General features: G+C 38.9%; 3 protein-coding genes and 1 pseudogene across 7 annotated transcripts; 1 reads left to right on the forward strand and 3 right to left on the reverse strand.

Annotated features, from left to right (window-relative positions):
- Window positions 1-277: 277 nt before the first annotated feature.
- Window positions 278-3,794, reverse strand: LOC104701102 (uncharacterized). 3 transcript variants are annotated; one of them, XM_087458296.1, is made up of 4 exons: window positions 3,363-3,692; window positions 2,385-3,227; window positions 971-2,291; window positions 278-590 (listed from the first exon to the last, which is right to left on the reverse strand). In XM_087458296.1, exons 2-3 carry the CDS (start codon window positions 3,211-3,213, stop codon window positions 997-999), a joined length of 2,124 nt encoding a protein of 707 aa, XP_087314422.1. In that variant the 5' UTR covers window positions 3,214-3,227; window positions 3,363-3,692; the 3' UTR covers window positions 278-590; window positions 971-996. The 3 variants fall into 3 exon arrangements, with proteins under 3 accessions (XP_087314422.1, XP_010415041.2, XP_010415043.2); XM_010416739.3 differs by having other exon boundaries at window positions 971-3,227; window positions 3,363-3,794; XM_010416741.3 differs by having other exon boundaries at window positions 2,385-3,601.
- A 2,269-nt stretch (window positions 3,795-6,063) lies between these two features.
- On the forward strand, window positions 6,064-9,376 carry LOC104701103 (uncharacterized). Of its 3 annotated transcripts, XM_087458297.1 has the most exons (4): window positions 6,114-6,233; window positions 6,370-7,245; window positions 7,339-8,659; window positions 9,030-9,376. In XM_087458297.1, exons 2-3 carry the CDS (start codon window positions 6,384-6,386, stop codon window positions 8,631-8,633), a joined length of 2,157 nt encoding a protein of 718 aa, XP_087314423.1. In that variant the 5' UTR covers window positions 6,114-6,233; window positions 6,370-6,383; the 3' UTR covers window positions 8,634-8,659; window positions 9,030-9,376. The 3 variants fall into 3 exon arrangements, with proteins under 3 accessions (XP_010415044.2, XP_010415045.2, XP_087314423.1); XM_010416743.3 differs by having other exon boundaries at window positions 6,097-6,233; window positions 6,370-8,659; XM_010416742.3 differs by having other exon boundaries at window positions 6,064-8,659.
- A 407-nt stretch (window positions 9,377-9,783) lies between these two features.
- On the reverse strand, window positions 9,784-12,033 carry LOC104701104 (uncharacterized). Its single transcript, XM_010416745.3, has 2 exons — window positions 11,765-12,033; window positions 9,784-11,346 (listed from the first exon to the last, which is right to left on the reverse strand). The coding sequence occupies exon 2, from the start codon at window positions 11,049-11,051 to the stop codon at window positions 9,963-9,965; it is 1,089 nt and encodes a 362-aa protein (XP_010415047.1). The 5' UTR covers window positions 11,052-11,346; window positions 11,765-12,033; the 3' UTR covers window positions 9,784-9,962.
- A 4,546-nt stretch (window positions 12,034-16,579) lies between these two features.
- Window positions 16,580-26,810, reverse strand: LOC104704596 (putative F-box/LRR-repeat protein At3g18150; annotated as a pseudogene).
- Window positions 26,811-26,835: the final 25 nt, after the last annotated feature.

Here is a 26,835-nt window from a genome sequence, read left to right on the forward strand (position 1 = left end):
CCTCTTCTGCATTCCCGTGGTATCCATGTGCTTGCTTGTTTACTTCCTGGTTTCAGATTCCACGGCCCTGAACTAATCAGCCTTTTTACCCTTTTTTCTTCGAACTCATGACATTGAGAGATCATCAGGCACCTATGATGTCCGAGCATTTATAATTTTAATTTTTCGAATAGAATATGACGGCTTTATATAAGGCTTTCACAATCTGCTCATTTATATCTTTGTGACTTTGTCTGGTCCGGGACTAAAATGTCCAAGTGACATTCGTAGGTGGTGGTAGCTTGAAATCAAGTTCCAATGGTCATTAAGTAAAATAAGTAACCCACATATTAAACAAATTGACTGTTCCACATCACTTCACCTAATAAGTAATAACCATTACCATCAGTGTCCTAACATCAGAAGATAAAAAAGGAACTATCTCTATAACCTCCACAATAACAGATATTCGAAGAATCCTGAAACGTAGTTTTCTCATATTACACAGCCTAAATCTCTACCTAAAGGATAACAACAACACAAGTACGAGCATCCAATCCATTGAGCCACATCATCGTTTACTTCTCTTGATGCCTGCCGATACTTTTCACCTGAAATAAAAGATCAACTATTCTTTTTGAATCCAAACTCAAGATCAACCATTCTTCAACAAGCTTATGAAGAATCAATATAATTCCCATTAAGAAAAAGAAAAACAAAGACATAGCTCATCACTTAATCTTTATGTATGTGTTAATGGGGTCTTAACTTACTAGCTTGAATCTACCGGGCTATTATGCATATGCCTCTTCTAATTTTACCTACCCTGACAAATCTACACCTATGTTATTACTGCCATCCATAATAAAAGACAAAAAAAGAAAAAACTATGCATTCAGAGATACAACACACCAGCTTTCAAACCAGTAGGCTTTCTTGTATATCTTGTATAGCTTAAGCATTCAGACAGGAACAAAAGAAGCAGGTTTACCTGAACCATGCCTGAAGGGACTACATCTAGGCTGGAAGACATGGTGCTGCATCCTCCTCACCTAAAGACACAACATAAGGCTTAACTTTGAATGTCTCAGTTATCGTATAGCTGAGCTCGTAAATCACCGCTTTCGTCCCAAAAATACTAAACCTTCCTGCGCTGTTGTAAGCAACCTTGGCATCAGCACCCTTCCTGTAAACTACTCTGGCCCGGTTATTTTCCTTGTCAACTTCAGTTTGCGACTCCCTTATTGGTCCAAAATGCCTAAACATTTTACTCAGGCTCTTCTCAGGAGGTATAGTATCCGCTTCAGAAAACTTCATTACAAGTTCAGCTGGTGCATTCTCATCAAAGTTTGCCGGTTTGTCTGAGACTGAAAGAGGAATATGGATCTGAGTCTGTCGTCTTTTGTATGGTCGACGAGTTCTTTGAACCTGAGCAGGTTTCAACTCAACTGGCACAACTTGATAATTTCCTTTCTCGGTTGGTGGTGTCTGCTCTTCACCACCATTATGGATCACTCTGTCAGTCCAGTATGTGTCTCCCATTTCCTCAAACTCGAATGCTTCAGTTCCTGCTACATCAGAATTGGATGGTCTACCTCTTTTTTTGCCCACCTTTTCTGGGGGACCTTGCTGCAAAGCCGAGGAGTTTCGGAAATCTAAGAAAAAACCAGCAGCAATTTCAGATACAACGTTCTCTTTATCAGGGTCTGTTGCTGCATAGTGAAGCTGGGTCACAAAGCTCTCAACAGAGAGAGTTTCATCATCAGAGTTACTACCCTTCAAAACTAAAGAAGATCCTGTCATCTGACTAGCAGCTCTGGCTATGCACGCACCAATCTTAAAGGAGGGCCTTTCTGCAAAAGACACCTTTGCCAATGAGACAGTCTTCGTACCTTCTCCTGGTGAATCCTCACTCAGGACATCAGCCTTTCGTTTCACACCATTGGTCTTAACATCAGAACCAGCTTCATCATCAGCAAAAGCAGAATTACTGGGATCTTCTTCCATTCCTGTATCTTCCTTTTGGTTTGGATCGATACTTCGGAATTCACGAGTTATGATGTCCTCTGCCTCTATCACTGCATCTTTTTGATCTGCCGTTTTCGTATCCAAGCATTCATGATCTTTACTTTCTTTAGATCCCAAAATTGCATCAGAGGCCTCTTGTGAGCAATCTGTAGCAGCAGCTGGAGATTGCGCTCCAGAAGCAACAGGTGCTTCACTGGATCCATTTTCAATAGCAACCGTGGCAGCTTTCTTATCCTCTTTCAAAGAGACATTCCTGGTGTCGGTTTTAAGGTCTTGTATATTCCCTGACCAAGATGATACACCACTGAAATCAATAAAGTTGGTAATATCAGAAGTTGGATCAAAAAGAGCATTATGATCCAACGGTTCAACTTCACCTGGAGCAGCATCTTCAGAGGGACTGTTTGGGTTTGCTAAATCAGCATTATCTTTCGGTTCGTCAATTGCCATTTCACTTACCACATCAGCTTCAGCAACTGGAGGAATATCTTGGGTTTGTACTACACCCGCAGAGTCATCGCAAGCACTACTATCCAAAGCTTCACCTACTTTAACATCATCTTCCACCAGTTCCTCTGCCGCATAATCAATCTCCGTGGCTTCTCCTTTTTCTTCTTCATTGGTTATTTTTTCTTCATCATTTACTTCAGCAGCAGAGCTAGCTTCCAAAACAGTACCTGGATTTACTTGCTCAGCATCTTTGGTCTCGGATCCCACAGTCTCTTCGAGATTCTTTGTGGATTGCTTCTCTTGGTCAGCTTTCTTTTCAGTAACAGAAACCATCTCTGCATCTACTGAACTTTGCTGGGACTTTTCAGAGTGAACATTTTGTTCAGCATCACCACTATCCTCAACTTCACAACTTGCCTTGTCATTAGCAGTTACCTCATTCCCACCAGAGATTACAGTTTCCCCTTCTCCTCCACTCTTAACTTGAGATTTAGCAACCGTCTTCACCTCAGCATCTCCATCAATTTCAGGGTCCGTGACAGTCAGTGCAACATCTTCATCAGCTTTCACATCAGAAACCAAATTATCCTTATTGCCATCTTCTACATCTGAATCCGAAACATGTACCGTGTTGTTTGTATCCTCACCATCATCTAGGGTTTCAGTTTTAGAAGATATACCTAATCCCTTAGCAGCTTCTTCTTCCTCCTCAATGGAATCACCAACGAACTCACTCTCCTCTCTCTGTTCCTCCATTGAAGCTATCTGGGCTGCAGCTCAAAGATGGATCTTTTAAACAAACAAATTGCGAAACTTGGGAGATGGGTATCCACAATTAGGATGAAAAGTTCCAGATTTCGATGGAATCAGCAACGAGAAAGCTCAAGTTTTTTTTTGGAATTTACCTCTTTAAGATGTTGCGAAGATCGGAGAGTGGTAAAGAAACATAAAAGGGAAGAGCTTTGTGGTGAGAAGAAGAAAGAGAGAAACCACCTTCGATCCGATTTACTCGAACCAGCTTACTTTTTTTTTTAGACATAACCCCTCACTTTTTTGTCATGTTTTGTTTTTAAGATTAAACTTTTCAATTTGTGCACTTTGAGTTAAAAATGGGTGCTAATTATAGACTTAGATGTCTATGCATCCAACCATTCATCTTAGCTAGAATCTTTTAAAGGAGAGAATCACAATCAGAGATTGAAAGCTTTATAGAGCATAAAGGAAACTCAAGTAACGAAATAACAAAGGAGGTATTGAACTTGGATTTGGAAGGATTTTGTAGGATTTTAATATTTTAGAATTTTGAAGGCTTTGTGTGTGTGACTTTTCTAATCTTCATAGCTAAATATACTTGAACCATGTTTTATATTTTCTTCAGATTTGTCGTGTTTAGTGGCGTTGATTCTACTGCAACAAAAACAAAAAAATGAACTATCATGATTCAGTGTGTTGGACATGGTTGATCTTTTCTTTTTTTACAATTCAAAATCTTTATTTTTTATATATAAATATTTTATTAGACAATGAATATGAGTCTCTCAACTGTTTTCAAAATGTCAATATATAAATCTAGGTTTTTATTAACATGTATCTTTAATATATTTTGCCATGAATGGTTGTTAAACCTCTATTACAACATTTTTTCTTTTCTGAATGACTAAAAATAGAAGAAAGTAAAGTTGATGGGTTGATTAAAATTGTTACTCCTTCTGTATTAGAAAAGATGATGTTTTAGAATTTTTACCCAGATTAAAAAAAAATGATGTGTTATTGTTAATTACTTTTGTTTTCTACTCCTTTTACTACTTATTTAGTTGTGCTTTTCTAACATTTGTCATTCAATTGCATGCATACATTGAATTATGTATTGTAAAAAAAAAAAAAAAAAAATAGTTATTTGATTTTGAAAATAAAAATGCATTAAATGTACTAAATAAAATCATCTCTTGTGACACAAAGAAATATCCTAAAACATCATCATTTGTGATATAGAGGGAGGGAGTATTGAATTAAGAGTGCAAAGAATACAAGAAAATAGTTCACTAAATCTTAAACTAAGATTTATAAAAGTAATTTGATCATTTGTTTTTTTTATAAAATGCATTGTAGGAATACTCAATACTGAATGATGATGTATGCTAACCTTTGTTGGGATAGCTTAATGAGCCGAAGTTCTTGCTCTCAAACTAAACCAGTAATAGATTTGGTCAATATACCTCTCAAGCTTGAAATACCTCTAATGAGGTTAAGACACGAGAGACCATGTTAAGCAACTATTCATGGAGTTAACATTTAAATTTAGATGATGTAGTATAAATATAAAAGTCAGAAAAGTATAAAGAAAAACCACATTGCATTCCTATTATTTACAAATATTGATATGTTAAAAATTAATATAACAATATATTTGTCTGTAACCTCCCATTTTATTACCATAGTATTGCTCTCACAATTTTTTTAATGTTTAAAATATATTAATGTGCACTTATTCCACTTTTGTACTTTCATATGTTACTATTGGCATATTGGTTGTTAATTATCTATATATTTAAATTAAAGATTGGATAAGGAAAATGACTAATATGGCCAAGCAAGATCATTTACTTTGAAATTTCATATTAGTGACTCTAGATGGTGGATACGATGGAGATGGTGGATATGATGGAGTACTTGATGAGCTCTCAAGTATCAAGGATTGAAACTATGTTAATCTGGTCTCCGAGGTCCCATGCTTCCAAGTTCAAGTCTTCGACTGTTAGCTCTACACCGTGTTTCAAAAATCGGGCGCCTAGCCGATTAATTGGGCATATAATCGTTAGGCAGTGGTATACCGCCGGGTTTAATGTGTAATCGGTTAACAAAATCAGTTTACCGATTGATCTCCGAATTATCCGATTTTTGACAAAAATCGCCGATTTATTGTTTCAAAAATTAGATATTTATTTGGTTAAAAAACGTTTTGGACCTCAAAGCCCATTGTTCTGAGTAAAAATTGATCTGATTTATTTAATAGTTGGGTATTTATTTGATTAAAAACGTTTTGGACCTTAAAGCATGCTTTTTGTGAGTAAAAATTGATTTGAGAACGTTTTTTCTTCTTCTTCTTCTCTCGACTTCTACTTCTTTTTTTGGAATGTAATCATGTATTAATGTTTTTGTTTTATAAGATTTAAATATATATTATTAAAATTATAAAAATATACTAAAATTTATATAAAAACTAGTCCCCGATTAATCCCCATTTAATCTCCGATTTTTTTGCTAGGCGCTAGGCCTATCCTCGCCGCCCGACTAGCGCCTAGCGATTTCTTAATCAGGGGCTCTACATAATTCTATAACATATTTTTTGTTTGCTAATATTAAAATTATATTATATTTATTTTTTTTAGATATCATATTTTGATTAGCTAAAATAAGAGAAGTGAATTGAAAAGTTCACCCTTACTCTAGACTCAAATATATATATATTTTCTAGTTTTTAAAATGGCAAAGTTTTTTTTTGAACAAAGAAAACGTTCTTTAATTAGCACCCATTTTAAACTCAAAGTGCACAATTACAGCATAACTGAAAGGGTTATTTCAGCCCCCTTTGAAAAGTTTAATCTTAAAAACAAAACATGATAAAAAGTGAGGGGTCATGTCTAAAAAATAAAAGTAAGCTGGTTCGAGTAAATCGGATCGAAGGTTTTTTCTCTTTCTTCTTCTTCTTCTCACCACAAAGCTCTTCCCTTTTGTGTTTCTTTACCACTCTCCGATCCTCGCAACATCTTAAAGAGGTAAATTCCCAAAAAAAAGTTGAGCTTTCTCGTTGTTGATTCCGTCGAAATCTGCAACTTTTCATCCTAATTGTGAATACCCATTCCCCCAAGTTTCGCAATTTGTGTGTTTAAAAGATCCATCTTTGAGCTGCAGCTCAGATAGTTTCAATGGAGGAACAGAGAGAGGAGAGTGAGTTCATTGGTGAATCCATGGAGGAAGAAGAAGAAGCTGCTAAGGGATTAGGTATATCTTCTAAAACTGAAACCCTAGATGGTGAGGATACAAACAACACGGTACAGGTTTCGGATTCAGATGTAGAAGATGGCAATAAGGATAATTTGGTTTCTGATGTGAAAGCTGATAAAGATGATGTTGAGGAGACTAAAGATAGCGTTGGTGATGATGTTGCACTGACTGATGCTGCTATCACGGAGCCTCAAATTGATGGAGATGCTGAGGTGGAGATGAATGGTGAGACGGCTGCTAAGTCTCAAGTTAAGAGTGCAGGAGAAGGGCAAAGTGTAATCTCTGGTGTGAATGAGGTAACTGCTGATGACAAGGCAAGTTGTGAAGTTGAGCAAAGTTCAGTAGGTGCCGAGATGCTTTCTGTTGCTGAAAAGAAAGCTGACCAAGAGAAGCAATCCACAAACAATATCGAAGAGGATGATAAAAGAATGGGTGTTGATAGCAAACAAGAAAATGAAGAGAATGTGGGATCAGATACTAAAGATACTGTTTTGGAAGCTAGCTCTGCTGCTGAAGTAAATGATGAAGAAAAAATAACCAATGAAGAAGAAAAAGGAGAAGCCACGGAGATTGATTATGCGGCAGAGGAACTGGTGGAAGATGATGTTAAAGTAGGTGAAGCTTTGGATAGTAGTGCTTGCGATGACTCTGCGGGTGTAGTACAAACCCAAGATATTCCTCCAGTTGCTGAAGCTGATGTGGTAAGTGAAATGGCAATTGACGAACCGAAAGATAATGCTGATTTAGCAAACCCAAACAGTCCCTCTGAAGATGCTGCTCCAGGTGAAGTTGAACCGTTGGATCATAATGCTCTTTTTGATCCAACTTCTGATATTACCAACTTTATTGATTTCAGTGGTGTATCATCTTGGTCAGGGAATATACAAGACCTTAAAACCGACACCAGGAATGTCTCTTTGAAAGAGGATAAGAAAGCTGCCACGGTTGCTATTGAAAATGGATCCAGTGAAGCACCTGTTGCTTCTGGAGCGCAATCTCCAGCTGCTGCTACAGATTGCTCACAAGAGGCCTCTGATGCAATTTTGGGATCTAAAGAAAGTAAAGATCATGAATGCTTGGATACGAAAACGGCAGATCAAAAAGATGCAGTGATAGAGGCAGAGGACATCATAACTCGTGAATTCCGAAGTATCGATCCAAACCAAAAGGAAGATACAGGAATGGAAGAAGATCCCAGTAATTCTGCTTTTGCTGATGATGAAGCTGGTTCTGATGTTAAGACCAATGGTGTGAAACGAAAGGCTGATGTCCTGAGTGAGGATTCACCAGGAGAAGGTACGAAGACTGTCTCATTGGCAAAGGTGTCTTTTGCAGAAAGGCCCTCCTTTAAGATTGGTGCGTGCATAGCCAGAGCTGCTAGTCAGATGACAGGATCTTCTTTAGTTTTGAAGGGTAGTAACTCTGATGATGAAACTCTCTCTGTTGAGAGCTTTGTGACCCAGCTTCACTATGCAGCAACAGACCCTGATAAAGAGAACGTTGTATCTGAAATTGCTGCTGGTTTTTTCTTAGATTTCCGAAACTCCTCGGCTTTGCAGCAAGGTCCCCCAGAAAAGGTGGGCAAAAAAAGAGGTAGACCATCCAATTCTGATGTAGCAGGAACTGAAGCATTCGAGTTTGAGGAAATGGGAGACACATACTGGACTGACAGAGTGATCCATAATGGTGGTGAAGAGCAGACACCACCAACCGAGAAAGGAAATTATCAAGTTGTGCCAGTTGAGTTGAAACCTGCTCAGGTTCAAAGAACTCGTCGACCATACAAAAGACGACAGACTCAGATCCATATTCCTCTTTCAGTCTCAGACAAACCGGCAAACTTTGATGAGAATGCACCAGCTGAACTTGTAATGAAGTTTTCTGAAGCGGATACTATACCTCCTGAGAAGAGCCTGAGTAAAATGTTTAGGCATTTTGGACCAATAAGGGAGTCGCAAACTGAAGTTGACAAGGAAAATAACCGGGCCAGAGTAGTTTACAGGAAGGGTGCTGATGCCAAGGTTGCTTACAACAGCGCAGGAAGGTTTAGTATTTTTGGGACGAAAGCGGTGATTTACGAGCTCAGCTATACGATAACTGAGACATTCAAAGTTAAGCCTTATGTTGTGTCTTTAGGTGAGGAGGATGCAGCACCATGTCTTCCAGCCTAGATGTAGTCCCTTCAGGCATGGTTCAGGTAAACCTGCTTCTTTTGTTCCTGTCTGAATGCTTAAGCTATACAAGATATACAAGAAAGCCTACTGGTTTGAAAGCTGGTGTGTTGTATCTCTGAATGCATAGTATTTTCTTTTATTATGGATGATAGTAATATCATAGGTGTAGATTTTTCAGTGTAGGTAGAATGATTAGAGACATGTGCATAATAGCCCGGTGTATTCAAGGTAGGAAGTTAAGACCCCATTAACACATACATAAAGATTAAGTGATGGGCCACATGTCTTTGCTTGTTGTGTTTTTCTTTTTCTTAAAGGGAATCATATGGATTCTTCATAAGGGGTCCTAAATTGAGCTTGGATTCAAACAGAATGGTTGATCTTGTATTTCAGGTGAAAAGAATTGGCAGGCATCAAGAGAAGTAAACGATGATGTGGCTCAATGGATTGGATGCTCTTGCTTGTCTTGTTGTTATCCTTTAGGTAGAGATTTAGGCTGTGTAATATGAGAAAACTTGTAAGTTCCAGAATTTCTTCGAGTAATGTGTTATTCTGGAGGTTAGAGAGATCGTTCCCTTTTTGCCTTCTGATGAGAACACATTTAATTTGCTGTTACTAAACCAAGTGATGTTAGTGCACGGATGGTAATGGTTATTAGGTGGAAGTGATCTGGAGTAGTCAATTTGTTCAATATTTTGGGTTACTTATTTTACTTAATGACCATTGGAACTTGATTTCAAGCTAACACTACCAACGTGTGGCACTTACAAAGTTAGAAAGATATAGATGAGAAGATTGTTAAAACCTTATATAAAACCGTCATGAGAACGAAGTTATATGCTCGGACATCATAGGTGCTTGATGATCTCTCGATGCCATCATAAGAAATACGTTCAAAACTTTTTGTTCCCCAAGTTAAAATTACATATGCTCGGACATCATAGGTGCCATCATAAGTTATAGAAGAGGTTTGTTCTTGAGAACTAAGGGAAGAGGTTTGTTCATGAGAACGAAGAGAAGAGGGTAAAAGGCTCATTAGTTTTGCTTTGTGTGTTTTTTTTTTCTAAATCAAAATTGATCACATAATAAAGGTACAAAAATATGATCCATCAAGCAGAAAACATTTCAAACAACAAACCCTCACAAAGAGTAAACCCCCCTTAAACCCTCCTTTACAGTCAAAGTGTCTTTGCCACAAAACTGAAATTATGCCTTTTTTGCGCAAACATATTCTCATACTTCTTTATCCCTCTCTCTCTCTCTGCTTGTTTCACCAGGAATCTGTACATTGCCAAAAAGCCAAATAGAAACAGCTTTTGGCGCTTTTTAGTTCTCACCTTCAAGAAATAGGCTCAGTTCCACATACCTCTCCTGTGTAGATGATCCCGAGTCTCTCCGACCTCTTAAGCTCAAGCCCTCATCGGTTTGCGAATTATTTGGTGCAAGTAACAGAGCACCACTGCGTTCTTCGGTCACAGCTGTATCCTCTTCATCCGTGTCCCTTAGACCTCTCAGGGCCATGGAATCTGAAACCGGGAAGTAGACAAGCAAGCAAATGGATACCACGGAAAAGCAGAAGAGGGAGAGGAAGGCCAAGAAAGAAAGGGCTTCGAATATAATCTTGTCTGCTGCTGTGAGAACCGACAAACAGAGCATAACAATCCTTAAAGGCAGGAAACTCGAGACCGAGAATATCAAAGTGTATACTCTCTTCTGTAAACGCTTGTTAATGACAAGTTTCAGAATCTGCCTTCCAAGCCAAAACAAGTAAGCTGTTAGGACGGCTGCAAACACACCAAGAATGATGGTACTCAGTAGAGGATATGTGCATAAGGCGACCTCATCATGATCAATATAAACTCGGGAATACGTTCTTGTGAAGTCATGTGGCAGCGTTACATAAGAGCCGCTACCACCATTTAGGCGGGACTCGGATAACACAACCGCAAGTTGAAGAGCAAGCATCGGGAGACAATAAAGAATAATATAACCCGCTGTATTCCTGTTCCATTTCCCGCTCAGAGCCCCTGACTCCATCTTCAAGGGAGCACGCAGAAGAAACATGAGAGTCAGAAAGAGGCAAGGCTCCGCAAATCCTAGATTGGAAACGATGTACCACTTGCAGACGTTTTCTTGCCATCTCAGATCCAAGCCGCTCAACAGCCTTCTGTGACGCCTCAACAAACTCAAACGAAAAATCTCACCAACAGCCCACCAGATAGCAAAAAGAATGAATGTGATTCGGATAATCCAGGGACCACTGAAGTAACCAAGTTGAATATACCCTTGCTTACGAACGTGAGACTGGAAGTAGAAGGAGTAAGCGATGCAAAGGAGACCCAAAAGAAGTAGCAGAGCGACTAGACATATCGTCACAACGCCGAATGCATCGGGAACTAATTTTGTCAGGGGCATCACCCAAAACACAGTATCCACGCATGCTCTCTACCAGCATGGATGCAGAAAAGTTCTCTAGCAGCAGCAGTAAAATGTGCCTTTCTCTCCCAACAATATTTTCCAGATTAGTAACTACTCATCGATGAATATAAAAAAAAGTAAGAACCTTTCAACTCACAACCATACGAAAGCTATCAAAAGTCCACCAATTAGCTTTTTTTTTTAGGATTACAAACGAAGCAGCCCAGATCACCCGATATAACTTTTTGTGATCTTGACCCTTAACACTTGATATGCGTGTTACCTACATAAACTGAAACAAAACCAAAAAGGATCAAAACCTTTACCAAAAATTGAAGCAAAGATCTAACAAAACATCTTACCCTAGATCTGAATACAAGACAACAACATCTTCAAAGATTTAAATTATACATTCTATCATCACGGGTAATTAAAAAAAGAGGCATAACCTTCAAGATTAAGACGATTCCCACACAAACCGATTTCATAAATTGACAAATATAAAAGCCAAGTCATAACCTTTTAAGAGATTATATACACAAAACTTCAAACACAGAACAACCAAGTCAAAACAATCAAATACCCAATAATGCAAATACAAAAAAAAATCAAAACTTTTAGATCTAAACAAAGGGAACAACAAGACCCATCAGAAAAAAAAAGGAACCAAATTTTTTATGAAAGAAACTGGTGAAAAAAGAGAGGCTTACAAGGAGGAGAATCTGGATCCAAAAGAGTTTTGAAACGGGGAAGATCTGAGCGGAGAGACGGGTTAAAAAAACCTAAGAATCGGAGGAAAGAAATGAGGAAACGAAGCAAAAAATAAAACAGAGAAAGGGAAGGAGGAGAAAGGAAGAAGAAGGAGAGGAGAGATAGAGAGGAGGAAAAAAAAAAAAAGATTAGAGAGAGAAGAAGGCGAGAGAGAGGAGAGAGACTCTCCGTTGGTGACAGGCTGTTTCCAGCTGTGACAACCGAAGCCTTTGGATCCGGGTTCGGGTTTTTTTATGAGTTGTCTTCTGTTTCGGATCCGGGTTCGGGTTTAGTTTCGTGAGTTGTCTTTGGGTGTTTATTTTTTATTTTTTTATTTTAATTTATACGTGGCTCCACCCTGGCGGCGTTTGTCTTTTACTTAATTTGTCTATGTTTTATTAAGGTAAAGTAAAATTTGATATGTGAGATATTATTATAAAAAAGGTCATAATTAAAATATGGCAATGATATAAAAAGTATCCTAGGAGTGAGTTGGAAGTATTTTACATCATAGATTACAAAAATGACACCATATAATATGATGGTCAAAGAGTATATATGTTTAGTTTTGAGAGCTTGTCAAGATGTGAATAGAGGTTGGATTTCTTGGTTTTTAGTGATTTTGGAAGGGGTTTCAGAAAGAAAAGAAATATGATCATGTGTAGTGTATTGTAACTCTCTTTAGGATGTCAAAGAAGTTATCTTAACTAGAGAGACTATATATGAACAAAAATGGAGATATCTTATATATCGCATAAATTTAACATATCTATTTAGAGGGTGTTATTGGATTGAGTTTAATGGATTTTTAAATGTGTGTGATGAGGACCGTCTCAAAATTGTTTATTCAGAAAAATAAATGAATGTATATATTTTGTGAGGTAAATGAAATTTTGAGAAGTATAGGTTATGTACTTTGAAAACATTTTAAACTACATGTAACAAATTATATGTAAGGAAAATATACATTACAAAATTGTCTTAATTTTTTTAGTTTTTTAATCCAGATCTTATTTGGCCGTTATACTTGAATGGAATAAAAAGCAATCGTGTGTTAGAGTATAGATAATTGAGTTTTGTAATTTTTGTTGTTCTTCATTAATCTTTTTTTCTTTTTACTTTTCAGACATTTTAAGAAAACATATTAAAAATCGACCAAAAATACATATTAGGTAGGAATCGACCATATATGTATTACTTTTTTAATTAACAATTTTCTGTGGTGTTATAATATTTTCTAAAATCAACATTTTATTTTATCAATAACAATTTTATTATATAAAGCTTGATATCAAAGTTAGTCGTTAACAAGATCGTGACACGTGTCAAATATATTGATTAGATGTTGACACATGTCAAATATATTGATTAGATGTTGACACATGTCAAATATATTGATTAGATATTGACACATATCAATTTTTTTTCCAATAATCTTAATAGGACAACTAATATATTTACAGAATTTTACATGTTTATATTTTTTAAAAATATATTTTTCTGAATAAAAAAAAAAATTAACAAAATCAATATATTTTCCATTGTATGCTAATTATATTACACGTGTGTTCTCAATAAAATTTGACATGTGTAAGAAAAAAATTAATTTATTAAGCATGTATATTAATCAAGAAAAATGAATAACAAAGTTAAAAAGAATAACATAAGTTATTTAACATAATTTTAGTCGGATATAAATTGTATTTATCGTTGTAATATAAATTTTTATTGTCAGTAAGTACACAAAACCTTGAAAGAAAATGAACTTAAAAAGAAAAAAAAATCAGTACATGATGTGTATTAGTATAATTTTACATGTTTTATTTTAAAGATTTTATGAATGTAGTAATATGAGAAACCTGGAAAAAAATAGAAAAAAATGAGTTTGTAGGAATGAATTTTGGTTAAATGATGAAAATTGACAAAAGTATTACTTATGAAATTATGACATATAGAAGAATAATATTTAGGATATTTTTACATTACCAAAATATTTTTGGATGTTAACTGAAATTTTTACTGATTATTTTATTGTTAAATTTAAAATACTAACCAATATACATATTATCTCATATGATGCTCATATTATTTTAGTTATTAAAATTTTAATTCTAATCCATGAAGAAGTGAATTCTCAATAAAATTTGACATGTGTAAGAAAAAGATTAATTTATTAAGCATGTATATTAATCAAGAAAAATGAATAACAAAGTTAAAAAGAATAACATAAGTTATTTAACATAATTTTAGTCGGATATAAATTGTATTTATCGTTGTGATATAAATTTTTATTGTAAGTAAGTACACAAAACCTTGAAAGAAAATGAACTTTAAAAGAAAAAAATTCAGTACATGATATGTATTAGTATAGTTTTACATGTTTTATTTTAAAGATTTTATGAATGTAGTAATATGAAAAACCTGGAAAAAAAAAGAAAAAAATGAGTTTGTAGGAATGAATTTTGGTTAAATGATGAAAATTGACAAAAGTATTACTTATGAAATTATGACATATAGAAGAATAATATTTAGGATATTTTTGCATTACCAAAATTTTTTTGGATGTTAACTGAATTTTTTACTGATTATTTTTATTGTTAAATTTAAAATACTAACCAATATACATATTATCTCATATGATGCTCATATTATTTATGTTATTAAAATTATAATTCTAATCCATGAAGAAGTGAATTATGGTTTTACGATGTAATAGATAGTTAAATGTTATTATTAAACTGAATGTCTAACGATGAAATTTATTTTAGATTAAAATTTTTTCAAATATTAATATGTATCATTTTTTAGAAAAATCATTTAAGAATATTAGTAATTTTTTATGTTAAATTTTATAATTTCAACACATATATTTTTGTAATGCATATGTTAAAACATAAGATAATTCGAAATAAATTATAATTTATATGAATGAAACTTCAATTATTTGATGAGAATATCTCTATATCTTTATATATGTTTTTATTTTATAAATTTCACTCATTTAAAATTGATTATGACATAAGGTAAAATTAGTACTTATAAGAGATAACAACATAACAAATATATCTTAAATAATATTAATTCTGTTTTTTTTTGCAAATTATATTTTGTTAATTTTAATTTGTATTTTTAATTTTTACTAAGATATAGATTTGATATGATGTATAATTGTGTTTGATATAAAATATTTAGTCTATGCATTAAGATGAAATATGTAATTAAACTTAAAATATAGTTTATTATGATGGTATAGATATTTAAATGATACTCTTTGTGCTATAAGAGTTTTTGGGTAAAAGCACAAAGTCTAATAAACAATAAATATTATGTCATTTATAAAACTTCAACCAATAGGAAAATATATTGCATAGTTCAAATAGTCATAAATTGTTATATTAATAAAAATTATATATATAAATTTGAGAAAATATTATAAAATAGAGCAAAAAAGTCTTAAAACTCTTATTAAAATGAAATATGAGAGATTCATATTCAATATTATATTCAATATTAAAATCTTACAAGATAAAATTTAAAAACATATATATTACTGATTAATTATTCTCAATAAATTTTTTAAAATTTTATCCGCGTAATAACGCGGATGTCCTATTTCCCCCTCTGGTGGATTTGGTACGATATAATAGTTCCAAAGGGGAAATAGGATGTCTTTCCTAATAATACAGACCTTTTCTAGTAACTAATAAAGTTCATAGAAAACCTCTACTATAAGCATCACATTGGATATATGGCGCGCGCTATGACATATGACGACACAGATAGGCCAACCTATGAAAACAACAAAACACCAGCTAAAAGTGACCTCCTAAATATTGAGAAAACATCAGAGCCAAAGCATATAATTTCCAACCAAAATTCGATAAACTTCGTAGAAGCATCTATGAGACAGGCCAAAGAGAAAGAATTGACAACGTGGAGAGAGGCATAAGAGTTAAGAGGTGGATATAAGATTTGTTAGAAGCAAATTTTAACTGCAACAGAAGAGGGTCCACGATCGAGAACCCAAGAATGCAAGAGATACATTTTTCCGCATTTACAATTTTTTATAATATACATGTCCCTGCAGGGAAAGTTGGTAAATGGTAATAACTAGTAACCAAATCAATCCCACGACTCCATCTCTTTATGTTTAGGTATGTACATGTTTCCACTTTATTTCATCTATGGCACGAGAGGAATAACATATATGAAACACGGTGATCACTACGATATCCGCAAACTCGACTTATTAAATTCATTGACAACAGTGTTTGAAACGGCATCAGCTTAATTAGAGACATGGGTGACCATCGCTACGATGACGGCTGAGAGTTGTGGTTATCCACTCGAGAAACTCCGTAAACAAGATCTTGGCTACTTCTTAAAATCTCCACTATGCTCTTAATGTCATTTTTCAAATACTTTCAAATAAACCGAAGCACTCACTGTACACAAGGTTTTTGGTTGAATATAATTTTACATTCAATTAAAAAAAAAATTCTGATTAGTTTGACATAATTAAGATTTTGGAATATTGTTTGAAGGACATCACATATTTAAGCAAATCATGATCAAGCATTTTGAAATCGAAGAAAAATAAAGTGACCGTACAAAATTGTAAAATAGTCGTTCAAAATAGCATATATACAACTGTCACCATGTTGGGTGCAAGTGCAAATCTAGATCTTTCCATCACATATAAAAAAAAATGAAAATGTGGTTTTCGATGTGAAAAAATTCAATAAGACACATCGAGACTAAACAATGCGATTTCATTACTCATCTAATATAATCGGCTTGCATGAGAGCGCAATTGAGACATTGTTGTTGGGAGGAAGCAATGGAATCATTAGGTCTTTAAACTTACAGCTAAGGTAACGTTCATCCAACTGTATGACCATCTTGTCTAAATTCTCTGTGTTTTTCTAAGCATAATTTTTATGAATGAGTTCACATGCTTTGACGCTACAATCCGACGAGACTGTTCAAAATGACCCCATCTTTTGATCTCCAACATTTCTCTGGATTCAAGTCTTGCGAGATCAAGAATTTTGTCAAGAAAACCTCCTGTGCTCAACATAAAATAAAAAGGTTCTTGGATTATTCGAATGATAGTTAAAAGGGAGACCAACGAAAACAAAAGAAGGTGTTTTGGGGAGGGTGTCGATCGACACCAGTTGGGGTGTCGGTCGACACCAATATTTCTGGTTCGACCAAATTGAGTTATTGATCGATTTGGACCGGTTTGGTTTAGGAAAAACTACTAAACCGAGATATTTAAGTGTTTTGTTGACCAGAAGGGTTTTGAGAAGTTCTTTTGTCGCCGTTTAACGCTTTTGAGAGAAAAAGAGGAAAAAGAGAGTTCTTGAGATTTTTTGTGAGATTGGGGGTTTTGTTGGCTTTTCTTGAGAGATCCAAGGCTAGGAAGAAGCTAGAAGGTTGCTGGGAGTGTGGGTTTCGTCATTATTTGTCAGAATCTTCCTGCAGAGAGGTGAGTGCATGACCATGACTTATCTAAGCTAAGATCTCTAGCTTTTTGTGATTTTGTGCCTATGTGATTGTTCTGTTGAGTTTCCTTTGGTTTTCGTGACTTTTGTGGCTGGGTTTTGCTTCTGGGAATGCTTGGAGCGGATTGGAGGAGCTTGAGGCGAGATTCGGAGTTTCTGATCGAACGGAATCGATGCTCGGCATCGGTGTCGATCGACACCAGTTGGGGTGTCGGTCAGCACCAACGCGAGGACGGCTCGACAACTTTAGCGAGTGTCGATCGACACCATGTGGAGATGTCGGTCAACACCACTAGGATTTCGGGTTTTGTCGAGCACGTGTCAGTGTCGGTCGACACCACTTGGTGTCGGTAGACACCCTTCCTCAGTTACGACGATGACGTGATTGCTTTGCATATTGCCTAGTTTGTTTGTATTGTTTGTTGCATGTGGCATGTAGAGATCTTATTTCTTATGTGTATAGCACAATAGATGGGAGGATTGCCTCACTGAGTGTTTATCAAATACTCATGCATCTCAATTTGTGTTTGCGGTTCAGGTAAAGGCAAAGTGTGATCGTGAAATCAAGGCAATGAAGAGGAGGATGTTCTAGGGACTCGATTGAATGTTGTTTGGCATTGTTAAGTTGCTAGAGTTGGGTATTTAGAACTTGCTAGGTTGTTGGTTCCTTGTTTCCTGTTGTTTGACTATTGGATTGGTTATGTTTTGAATCATGGTTATTTATTATTGGATATTATTTGGTTATTGGATTATTGGTTTTATTGGTACTGCTTATTTTCCGCTGTTGGTTGTGATTGTGGTTAGGTGGCTAGTGGATATGGGACCACTAGTTGTAGTTTATTATTATTATTATTATTATTAATTACTATTTAAAAGAAAAACGGGTCGGGTCGTTTCAGTTTGGTATCAGAGCCCTTACGGTTCTAGGTTTGGGTTCACTAGGCTTTGTGCTGTAGATGTTTGGGGTTGCATGTCTTGATTGATTATGTGAGTTAGTCAATTATCTGTGGCATGGAGTCCTAGAACATCTTCTTCGAGCCTACTGTGTGATTCCACGGTGAGTATATATATTTTGTGTTTGTATAATTGCGTGCTTAGCCTTCTGTTCATGGTAGTGCAGATGGTTAGAGAGGGTGCTGTTGCTGGTCGTGGACGTGATCGTGGACGCGGACGTGATCGTGGACGCTGACGTGGTCGTGGTAGGGACAGAGTTCCAGAGGTTAGTGAGACTGCGGACTAGAGTGTGACAGCTGAGGGTGTTGGCGAGTCGCAGGATGTCCAGGAGGATTCCATGAGTGTGGCCGGAGGGGGCGGTGTTGATGCTCCAATGGTCGGTGATGCTAGGGTTCTGGGTGTGGGAATCCCAGCGGGTGGAGTCCCTGGTGTGGATCTTGCTGGCTTGTTAGCACAGGTGTTGGAGCGGTTACCAGCAGTGGAACCGGCTCAGGCTCAGATAGTGCCACCAGTGGTGGCGGAGGAGCGACATCCAATGGCTGCTGATGTGGGAGGGCATAGTCGTTATTTGTCTATGCTCAAGGAGATGCATGGCATCAGTACTACACGGTTGTCGGGTGGTACAGACCCTACTGCTGCAGATGCGTGGAGGACGAGTGTGGAACATAACTTCCACACTCTGAGATGTCCTGAGGAGTTTTGGGTGGACATAGGGGTCCACCACTTGATTGGTGATGCTGAGGTGTGGTAGAGATCAGTGGCTGCTAGGAGAGTGTAGAGGGAGATGACTTGGGTTGACTTCGTGGGGGAGTTCAACCGCAAGTACTTTCCGAGAGAGGCATTGGACCGGTTGGAGGTGCAGTTCCTTCAGTTAGTTGAGGCGACGCGGTCAGTGCGGGAGCTGGACTTAGAGTTCTGTCGACTTCTATGTTATGGGGGTCGGGCTATGGAGTCTGAGGAGGCTCAGATCAGGAGGTTTATGAGGCCCTACGTGACGACATGAGGGTTTAATGTAGAGGGCGGAGCTATGCTACGCGTGCAGAGCTGGTTGAGACTGCGACGGAGATTGAGGAGGATATCCGGGCACAGTCAGTGGCGGTTAGTCCAGCAGTTTAGCCTAGTAAGGCTCAGCATCATGGAGGTTCTAGCAGGGACGATAAGCCTGCGCAGGGAACCAAGAGGAGGTGGGAGGCTATGCAGACGCCGAGTGGTGCGTGGTGCTTCAAGTGTGGGAGCAAAGATCACAAGATTGCTAGCTGTCCCAAGAGGAGTGCTCCGACGGCAGTGGCTCGTGTATGCTATCATTGCAGGGAGCCATGACACATCAGACCCTTGTGTCCCAAGTTGCAGCCGGTGGTAGTGGCAGCGTTGCAACAGGTGCAACCGGGAGGGCAGCAGGTTGCACGGATTGAGCAGGCGTCACGGGTTTACACGATTGCAGAGACTGGTTGAACCAGTGCTGGGGTGATCACATGTATAATTTCTGGTACTTAAAATTTGTGAATTTCAGTAGGTTCAGATTTTATGTTTTCCTGTGATAACATGTTAGGTTCTCAAAACATGAGGTTTGTGTAGGGACCTTGTTGGTGGGCGGGTTTAAGTCCCACGTTATGTTTGATTTTGGAGCTTCTCATAGCTTCATTACTCAGGAGTGTGCAGAGAGCGCGGGAATCAGAGGGGATCCCGGGGAACGTACAAGAGTTGTCAGAGTTGCGGGTGGCAAGTTCCTGAGAGTTATTGGACGAGCTTGAGGGGTGGATATTCAAATCGCAGGAGAGCCATGGCCAGCAGATTTGCTTATCATTCCAGTGGAGTTGTATGATGTTATTCTCAGGATGGATTGGTTGCATCGGCATATGGTGCATTTGGATTGATATCGGGGTAGAGTGAAGTTTGAGCGTCCAGGAGGGAAGTTGGTTTTTCAGGGTATTAGACCGACTTCGGGGAGTCTCGTGATCTCGGCCATTCAGGCTGGGAAGATGATCGAGAAGGGCCGTGATGCTTATTTGGTTACGATATCTATGCCAGAGTTAGTGGAGAAGTCTACAGTTAGCGGTATTCAGGTTGTGGAGGAGTTTGAGGATGTGTTCCAGTCATTGCAGGGATTACCACAATCTCGGTCAGATCTTTTCACGATTGAACTGGAACCGGGGACGATGCCGTTATCCAAGGCTCCTTACAGAATGACTCCAGCAGAGATGGTAGAGCTGAAGAAGCAGCTAGAGGATTTGTTGAGTAAGGGATTCATCCGTCCTAGTGTATCAACGTGGGGAGCGCCGGTGTTATTTGTTAAGAAGCAGGATGGGAGTTTCCGCTTGTGTATTGATTACCGGGGTTTGAACCGGGTCACTGTGAAGAACAAGTACCCTCTTCCTAGGATCGATGAGTTGTTGGATCAGTTGAGAGGTGTTACTTGGGTCTCCAAGATAGATCTGGCGTCGGGTTATCATCAGATCCTGATAGATGAGGCAGATGTGAGAAAGACTGCATTCATGACGAGGTACGAGCATTATGAGTTCGTGGTGATGCCTTTCGGGTTGATTAACACACCAGCAGCGTTTATGAGATTGATGAATCAATGTGTTTCAGGAGTTTCTGGACATGTCTATCATTATTTTCATTGACGATATCCTGGTTTACTCTAAGAGTCCTGAGGAGCATGCAGTGCATTTGAGAGCTGCGTGAGCAGAAGTTGGTTGCTAAGCTGAGCAAGTGTAGTTTCTGGCAGTGGGAGATGGGTTTTCTGGGTCATGTTGTGTCTGCAGATGGGGTTTCTGTAGATCCAGATAAGATCCAGGCTATCAAGGATTGGCCTAAACCGCAGAATGCCACTGAGATCAGGTGTTTTTTGGGTTTGGCATGTTACTACAGGAGGTTTGTGCAGGGGTTTGCGAGCAGAGCACGTCCTATGACTAAGTTGACTGGGAAGGATGTTCCTTTTGTTTGGTCACAAGAGTGTGAGGAAGGCTTTGCAAGCCTGAAGGAGATGTTGACTACTGCGGGAGTGTTAGTTTTGCCTGAGCAAGGAGAACCCTATGTGGTTTATACAGATGCATCTAGAGTTGGTTTGGGATGTGTGTTGATGCAACATGGGAAGGTGATTGCCTACGCTTCGCGACAGTTGCGGAAGCACGAGGGCAACTATCCTACTCTTGATTTGTAGATGGGTGCTGTAGTTTTTGCCCTGAAGATTTGGAGATCTTATCTTTATGGTGCAAAGGTGCAGGTGTTTATTGATCATAAGAGCCTGAAGTATATATTCACTCAGCCCGAGCTGAACTTGAGGCAGAGGCGGTGTATGGAGCTGGTGGCGGATTATGATTTGGAGATAGCTTATCACCCTGGTAAGGCTAACTCGGTTGCAGATGCTCTGAGTCGGAAGAGAGTAGCTTCGGCTCAGGAGCAGGAGATGGAGTCTCTGGTAGGAGAGATCAGTGCTTTGAGGTTATGTGATGTGTCTCAGGAACCATTGGGTTTGGAAGCAGTTGATAGAGCATATCTTCTGATCAGGGTGCGGTTGGCACAAGAGAAGGATTTGGGGTGACGAATGCCTCAAAAGATGTTGACTCAGAGTATCAGGTCTCAGATAATGGTACTATCCTGGTGCAAGCTCAGATTTGTGTACCCAAGGATGAGGAGTTGAGACAGGAGATCCTGAGAGAGCCTCATGCGAGCAAGTTTTCTATTCATCCAGGAGCGACTAAGATGTACCGTGATCTCAAGAGGTATTATCACTGGGTCGGGATGAAAAAGGATGTAGCTAGTTGGGTTGCGAGGTGCGTTGTGTGTCAGCTAGTGAAGGCTAAGCATCAGGTTCCGGTTGGTATGCTGAAGAGTCTACCCATTCCCGAGTGGAAGTGGGATATGATTACTATGGACTTCGTGGTGGGTTTCCTAGTGTCCAGGACGTTTGATGCTATTTGGGTCATTGTGGACCGGTTGACTAAGTCGGCACATTTTCTGGCCATTAAGAAGACTGATGGAGCAGTGGTCTTGGCTAAGAAGTATGTGAAGGAGAAAGTCAGGTTGCATGGGGTGCTAGCGAGCATTGTGTCTGACAGGGATTCCAAGTTCACTTCGGTGTTCTGGAGGGCATTTTAGGCAGAGATGGGCACTAATGTGCATATGAGTACAAATTATTATGCCTAGACAGATGGACAGTCAGAGAGGACGATCCAGACGCTGGAGGATTTGCAGAGGATGTGTGTGTTGGATTGGGGAGGCCATTGGGCAGATCACCTGAGCTTGGTAGAGTTTGCTTACAACAACAGTTATCAGACGAGTATTAAGATGGCTCCTTATGAGGCTTTGTATGGGAGGCCGTGTCGTACACCATTATGCTGGACTCAGGTGGGGGAGAAGAACTTTTACGGGGCAGATTTTGTTCAGGAGACCTCAGAGAAGATTCGGGTTCTTAAGCTGAACATGAAGGAAGCTATGCCGATAGGAGGAGGAGAGATCTTGAGTTTCAGGTTGGAGATAGAGTGTACCTCAAGATGGCTATGTTGCGGGGTCCGAACAGGTCATTGACTGAGACTAAGTTGAGTCCGAGGTATATGGGTTCGTTTAGAGTGATTGAGCGTGTTGGACCAGTGGCGTATAGACTGGAGTTACCTGAGGTTATGCGTGCATTCCACAAGTTTTTCCATGTGTCTATGTTGCGGAAGTGTCTCCGTGAGGATGATCAGTTGTTAGCTAAGATTCCTAAGGATCTTCAGCCTAACATGACTTTGGAGGCGAGACCAGTGAGGGTTCTCGAGAGGAGGATCAAGGAACTTCGGAAGAAGAAGATTCATTTGATATGAGTCCTATGGGACTGTGATGGTGTTGAGGAGCAGACTTGGGAGCCTGAGGTGAGGATGAATGCAAGGTTTAAGAAGTGGTTCGAGAAGCAAGCCGCGACTTGAGCTTGTCAAGCCTGGTCCCATCTGTAATCCGTGGCTGGAGCGGGAATAGAGTATTCCAGCCCATCTCTCTTGTTTACTTGGTCGCTTGGGATGGTTGGTTGTGCGACTAAGTAACAAGATGAGGTGGTGCTCGGGGTACAAAGTGTCCGTGAGGCGGGGTTTTTGGAGGAAAGTTTCCTGAAATAGAAGTTTCCAAAAGTGGAAAGTTTCCAAAAGGGAAAAGTGCTAAAAATGGAAAGTTTTATGTGAGTTAGAATTTGTCCAATTTAGTGGTTGTGAGCCTTGGAGGGGCTTGTGTGGCCTTAGTGGCGGACTTTTGAGTCATTGTGCCCATGTGTGGCGGTCTTTTGAGTCATTATGTGGCCTTTGTGGTGGGCTGTTTAGCCGTGTGTGGCCTTTGTGGCAGACTGTTTAGCCAATTGTGGCGGACTGTTTAGCCAGATGTGTGGCCTTTGTGGCGGGCTGTTTAGCCAGAGTGCCTGTTTAAGCGGTCCTTCGGGACAGATGGTCTTTGTGACGGTCCTTCGGGACAAATGGTCTTTGTGACAGTCCTGTTTAGGACATTTGTTTAGCTTTGGTGGCGGTTCTGTTTAGGAAATTTGTTTGGTCTTGGTGGCGGTCCTGTTCAGGACATTTGTTTGGCCTTTTTGGCGGCCCTAGTGGCAGTGAGATGATCCATGTGTGGTCATGAGGTATCCTAGTGAGGGGATATGTGGTTGGTAGGACATTGTGATGTCTTACGCGAGCCACGGGAAGGAAGCCTGGATAGGGATAGGACTCAGACGTGTTCAGAATTGTTTGCTTGCGACTCTTGGAGGACTTAGGTTCTCCTAGTACTGGCATATTCTGAGACTTTGTGACTTGGGAGTATGGTTGGTATATCGACTTTGGATGACGATCCGGGGGCGCGCTGTAGGGTAGCAACCCGAGAGACAAGTATTGGATTTTTCCTTATATATTATGGCATGCGGGCTTAGGCCCGATGAGGAGTCAATATTATGGCATGCAGGCTTCGGCCTGATGAGGAGCCAATAAAAACTTAAGGTTTAGGCATGTGTGTAAAGGAAAGTCTAAAAGTCGAGAGCAAATAATATCTGGAACGTGAGTTTATCGCCTAGAGGTGACCTTCCATAGATCGGTCGGAGGAGTGCGGGCCGTGGAGACGGTTGCACGGGAGTCATTGGCTGATGGTTGTTCAAGATTCGAGGACGAATCTAGGTTGGTGGGGGAGAATTGTAACACCCGCAAACCAAAACTGTGCATTTTCGGGTAGGGTGTCGATCGACACCAGTTGGGGTGTCGATCGACACCAATGTTTCTGGTTCGACCAGATTGAGTTATTGATCGATTGGGACCATTTTGGTTTAGGAAAAACCACTAAACCGAGATATTTAAGTGTTTTGTTGACCAGAAGGGTTTTGGGAAGTTCTCTTGTCGCCGTTTAACGCTTTTGAGAGAAAAAGAGGGCAAAGAGAGTTCTTGAGATTTTGGTGAGATTGGGTGTTTTGTTGGCTTTTCTTGAGAGATCCAAGGCTAGGAAGAAGCTAAAAGGTTGCTGGGAGTGTGGGTTTCGTCATTGTTTGTCAGAATCTTCCTGTAGAGAGGTGAGTGCATGACCATGGCTTATCTAAGCTAAGATCTCTAGCTTTTTGTGATTTTGTGCCTATGTGATTGTTCTGTTGAGCTTCCTTTGGTTTTCGTGACTGTTGTGGCTGGGTTTTGCTTCTGAGAATGTTTGTAGCGGATTGGAGGAGCTTGGAGGCAAGATTCGGAGTTTCTGATCGAAGGGAATCGATGATCGGCATCGGTGTCGATCGACACCAATGCGAGGATGGCTCGAGAACTTTAACGAGTGTCGATCGACACCATGTGGAGGTGTCGGTCGACACCACTATGATTTCGGGTTTTGTCGAGTACGTGTCAGTGTCGGTCGACGCCCTTCATCAGTTACGACGATGACGTGATTGCTTTGCATATTGCCTGGTTTGTTTGCATTGTTTGTTGTATGTGGCATGTAGAGATCTTATTACTTGTGTGTATAGCACAATAGATGGGAGGATTGCCTCACTGAGTGTTTATCAAATACTCATGCATCTCAATTTGTGTTTGCGGTTCAGGTAAAGGCAAAGTGTGATCGTGAAATCAAGGCAATGAAGAGGAGGATGTTCTAGGGACTCGATTGAATGTTGTTTGGCATTGTTAAGTTGCTAGAGTTGGGTATTTAGAACTTGCTAGGTTGTTGGTTCCTTGTTTCCTATTGTTTGACTATTGGATTGGTTATGTTTTGAACAATGGTTATTTATTATTGGATATTATTTGGTTATTGGATTATTGGTTTTATTGGTACTGCTTATTTTCCGCTGTTGGTTGTAATTGTGATTAGGTGGCTAGTGAATATGGGACCAATAGTTGTAGTTGATTATTATTATTATTATTAATTACTATTTAAAAAAAAAAAACGGGTCGGTCGGGTCGTCTCAGATGTGTCTATCCCTTGCACGTATTGTTAGCTTCTTTAACTCAGGTAAGTTTTGTAACAATCTTTCTATACCAGGAACAACATACTTAGAGATACTTCCTGTCTCAAGAATCAAAGTTTTGACTCCAAGCATTGGGAAAGGATCACCAAGAACCTCAGCAAGAGATAAAGTCTAATAGAATATACAAAAAGATATATAGTGATCAATACCGAAATATAACAAGAGTCAAATACTTAGAGAATGTAAGATTCATGAGCTCAAAACATACCTTTAGAAAGTTTCCACCAAAAGTTAGCTTCTCGACATGTTGTAACTTTACCAGCATATCTAGCACTAACACTATGGCTTGAGGAAAATCATCTTTAAAGCTCCGAGCACTTGAGTTAATACAAATGTCCAGTTTAGCTTCCGTTAAAGACGATATATCAACTAAAGTGCATGGTAAATGAGAGTTTATCAATCTGAGACGATTGATATGTGGTGCTACAATATGCGTTGGACTCTTGCAATCGCCGTATTATTTCTAAAGTTCTCAAGAGCAACAATTTGCTGAGATCAAAAACCTTAAGTTTCTTACAGCGGTACAATGTTAAACATTCAAGAATCGGACAACCAAATAAAATCCTAGCCATGGATTTATCAGAGATACCACATTTTCGCAAGGACAACTTCTTCAATGATGTCCAAGACACAGAGCGTGGATGAATCTTAGTAGAAGAGTCTAACTCAAGGTTGACTTGCTTGGCAGAAGAATTCATCAGGAATTTTGAAACCAGAAACAGTGACTTGGAGGGAAACATTCTCCACGTTACGGGACATGGCTAATTTGATCCACCTCTTGATGTAGTTATTGTCCTTCAAGTTGGTTCTGAGACGAAAATGCTTCATCTTGGGAGCTGTGTAGCGATTTAGGGATTTATCAATCAAAGCAACTCTTGCTTTCTGACTATAATTATCAAAGTAGAGAGAAGGTGTATCGCACCATATATACCTCCATCGTTTTGACAAAAGAGATGTTCTGATGGCGAGTTTGGTCGGAATAAAGGAGAGGATATGTAGGAGGATCTCATCAGGTAAAGAGCTGATTACATCTTTTGCTCTCTTGTTTTCTAACAGGCGGCGACGTAAACGACGACGAGGATTCTGGCGGTTCACCATTTTTATTTGCGAATTTTGTTTTAGG

The sequence above is a fragment of the Camelina sativa genome, chromosome 7 (assembly GCF_030686135.1).
Source record: "Camelina sativa cultivar CO46 ecotype springtype chromosome 7, ASM3068613v1".
NCBI lineage: Eukaryota > Viridiplantae > Streptophyta > Magnoliopsida > Brassicales > Brassicaceae > Camelina > Camelina sativa.

Coding starts and splice junctions, on each gene's coding strand:
- LOC104701102 (XM_010416739.3), bottom strand. CDS start 3,213: ATGGAGGAACAGAGAGAGGAGAGTGAGTTCGTTGGTGATTCCATTGAG.
- LOC104701103 (XM_010416742.3), top strand. CDS start 6,384: ATGGAGGAACAGAGAGAGGAGAGTGAGTTCATTGGTGAATCCATGGAG.
- LOC104701104 (XM_010416745.3), bottom strand. CDS start 11,051: ATGCCCCTGACAAAATTAGTTCCCGATGCATTCGGCGTTGTGACGATA.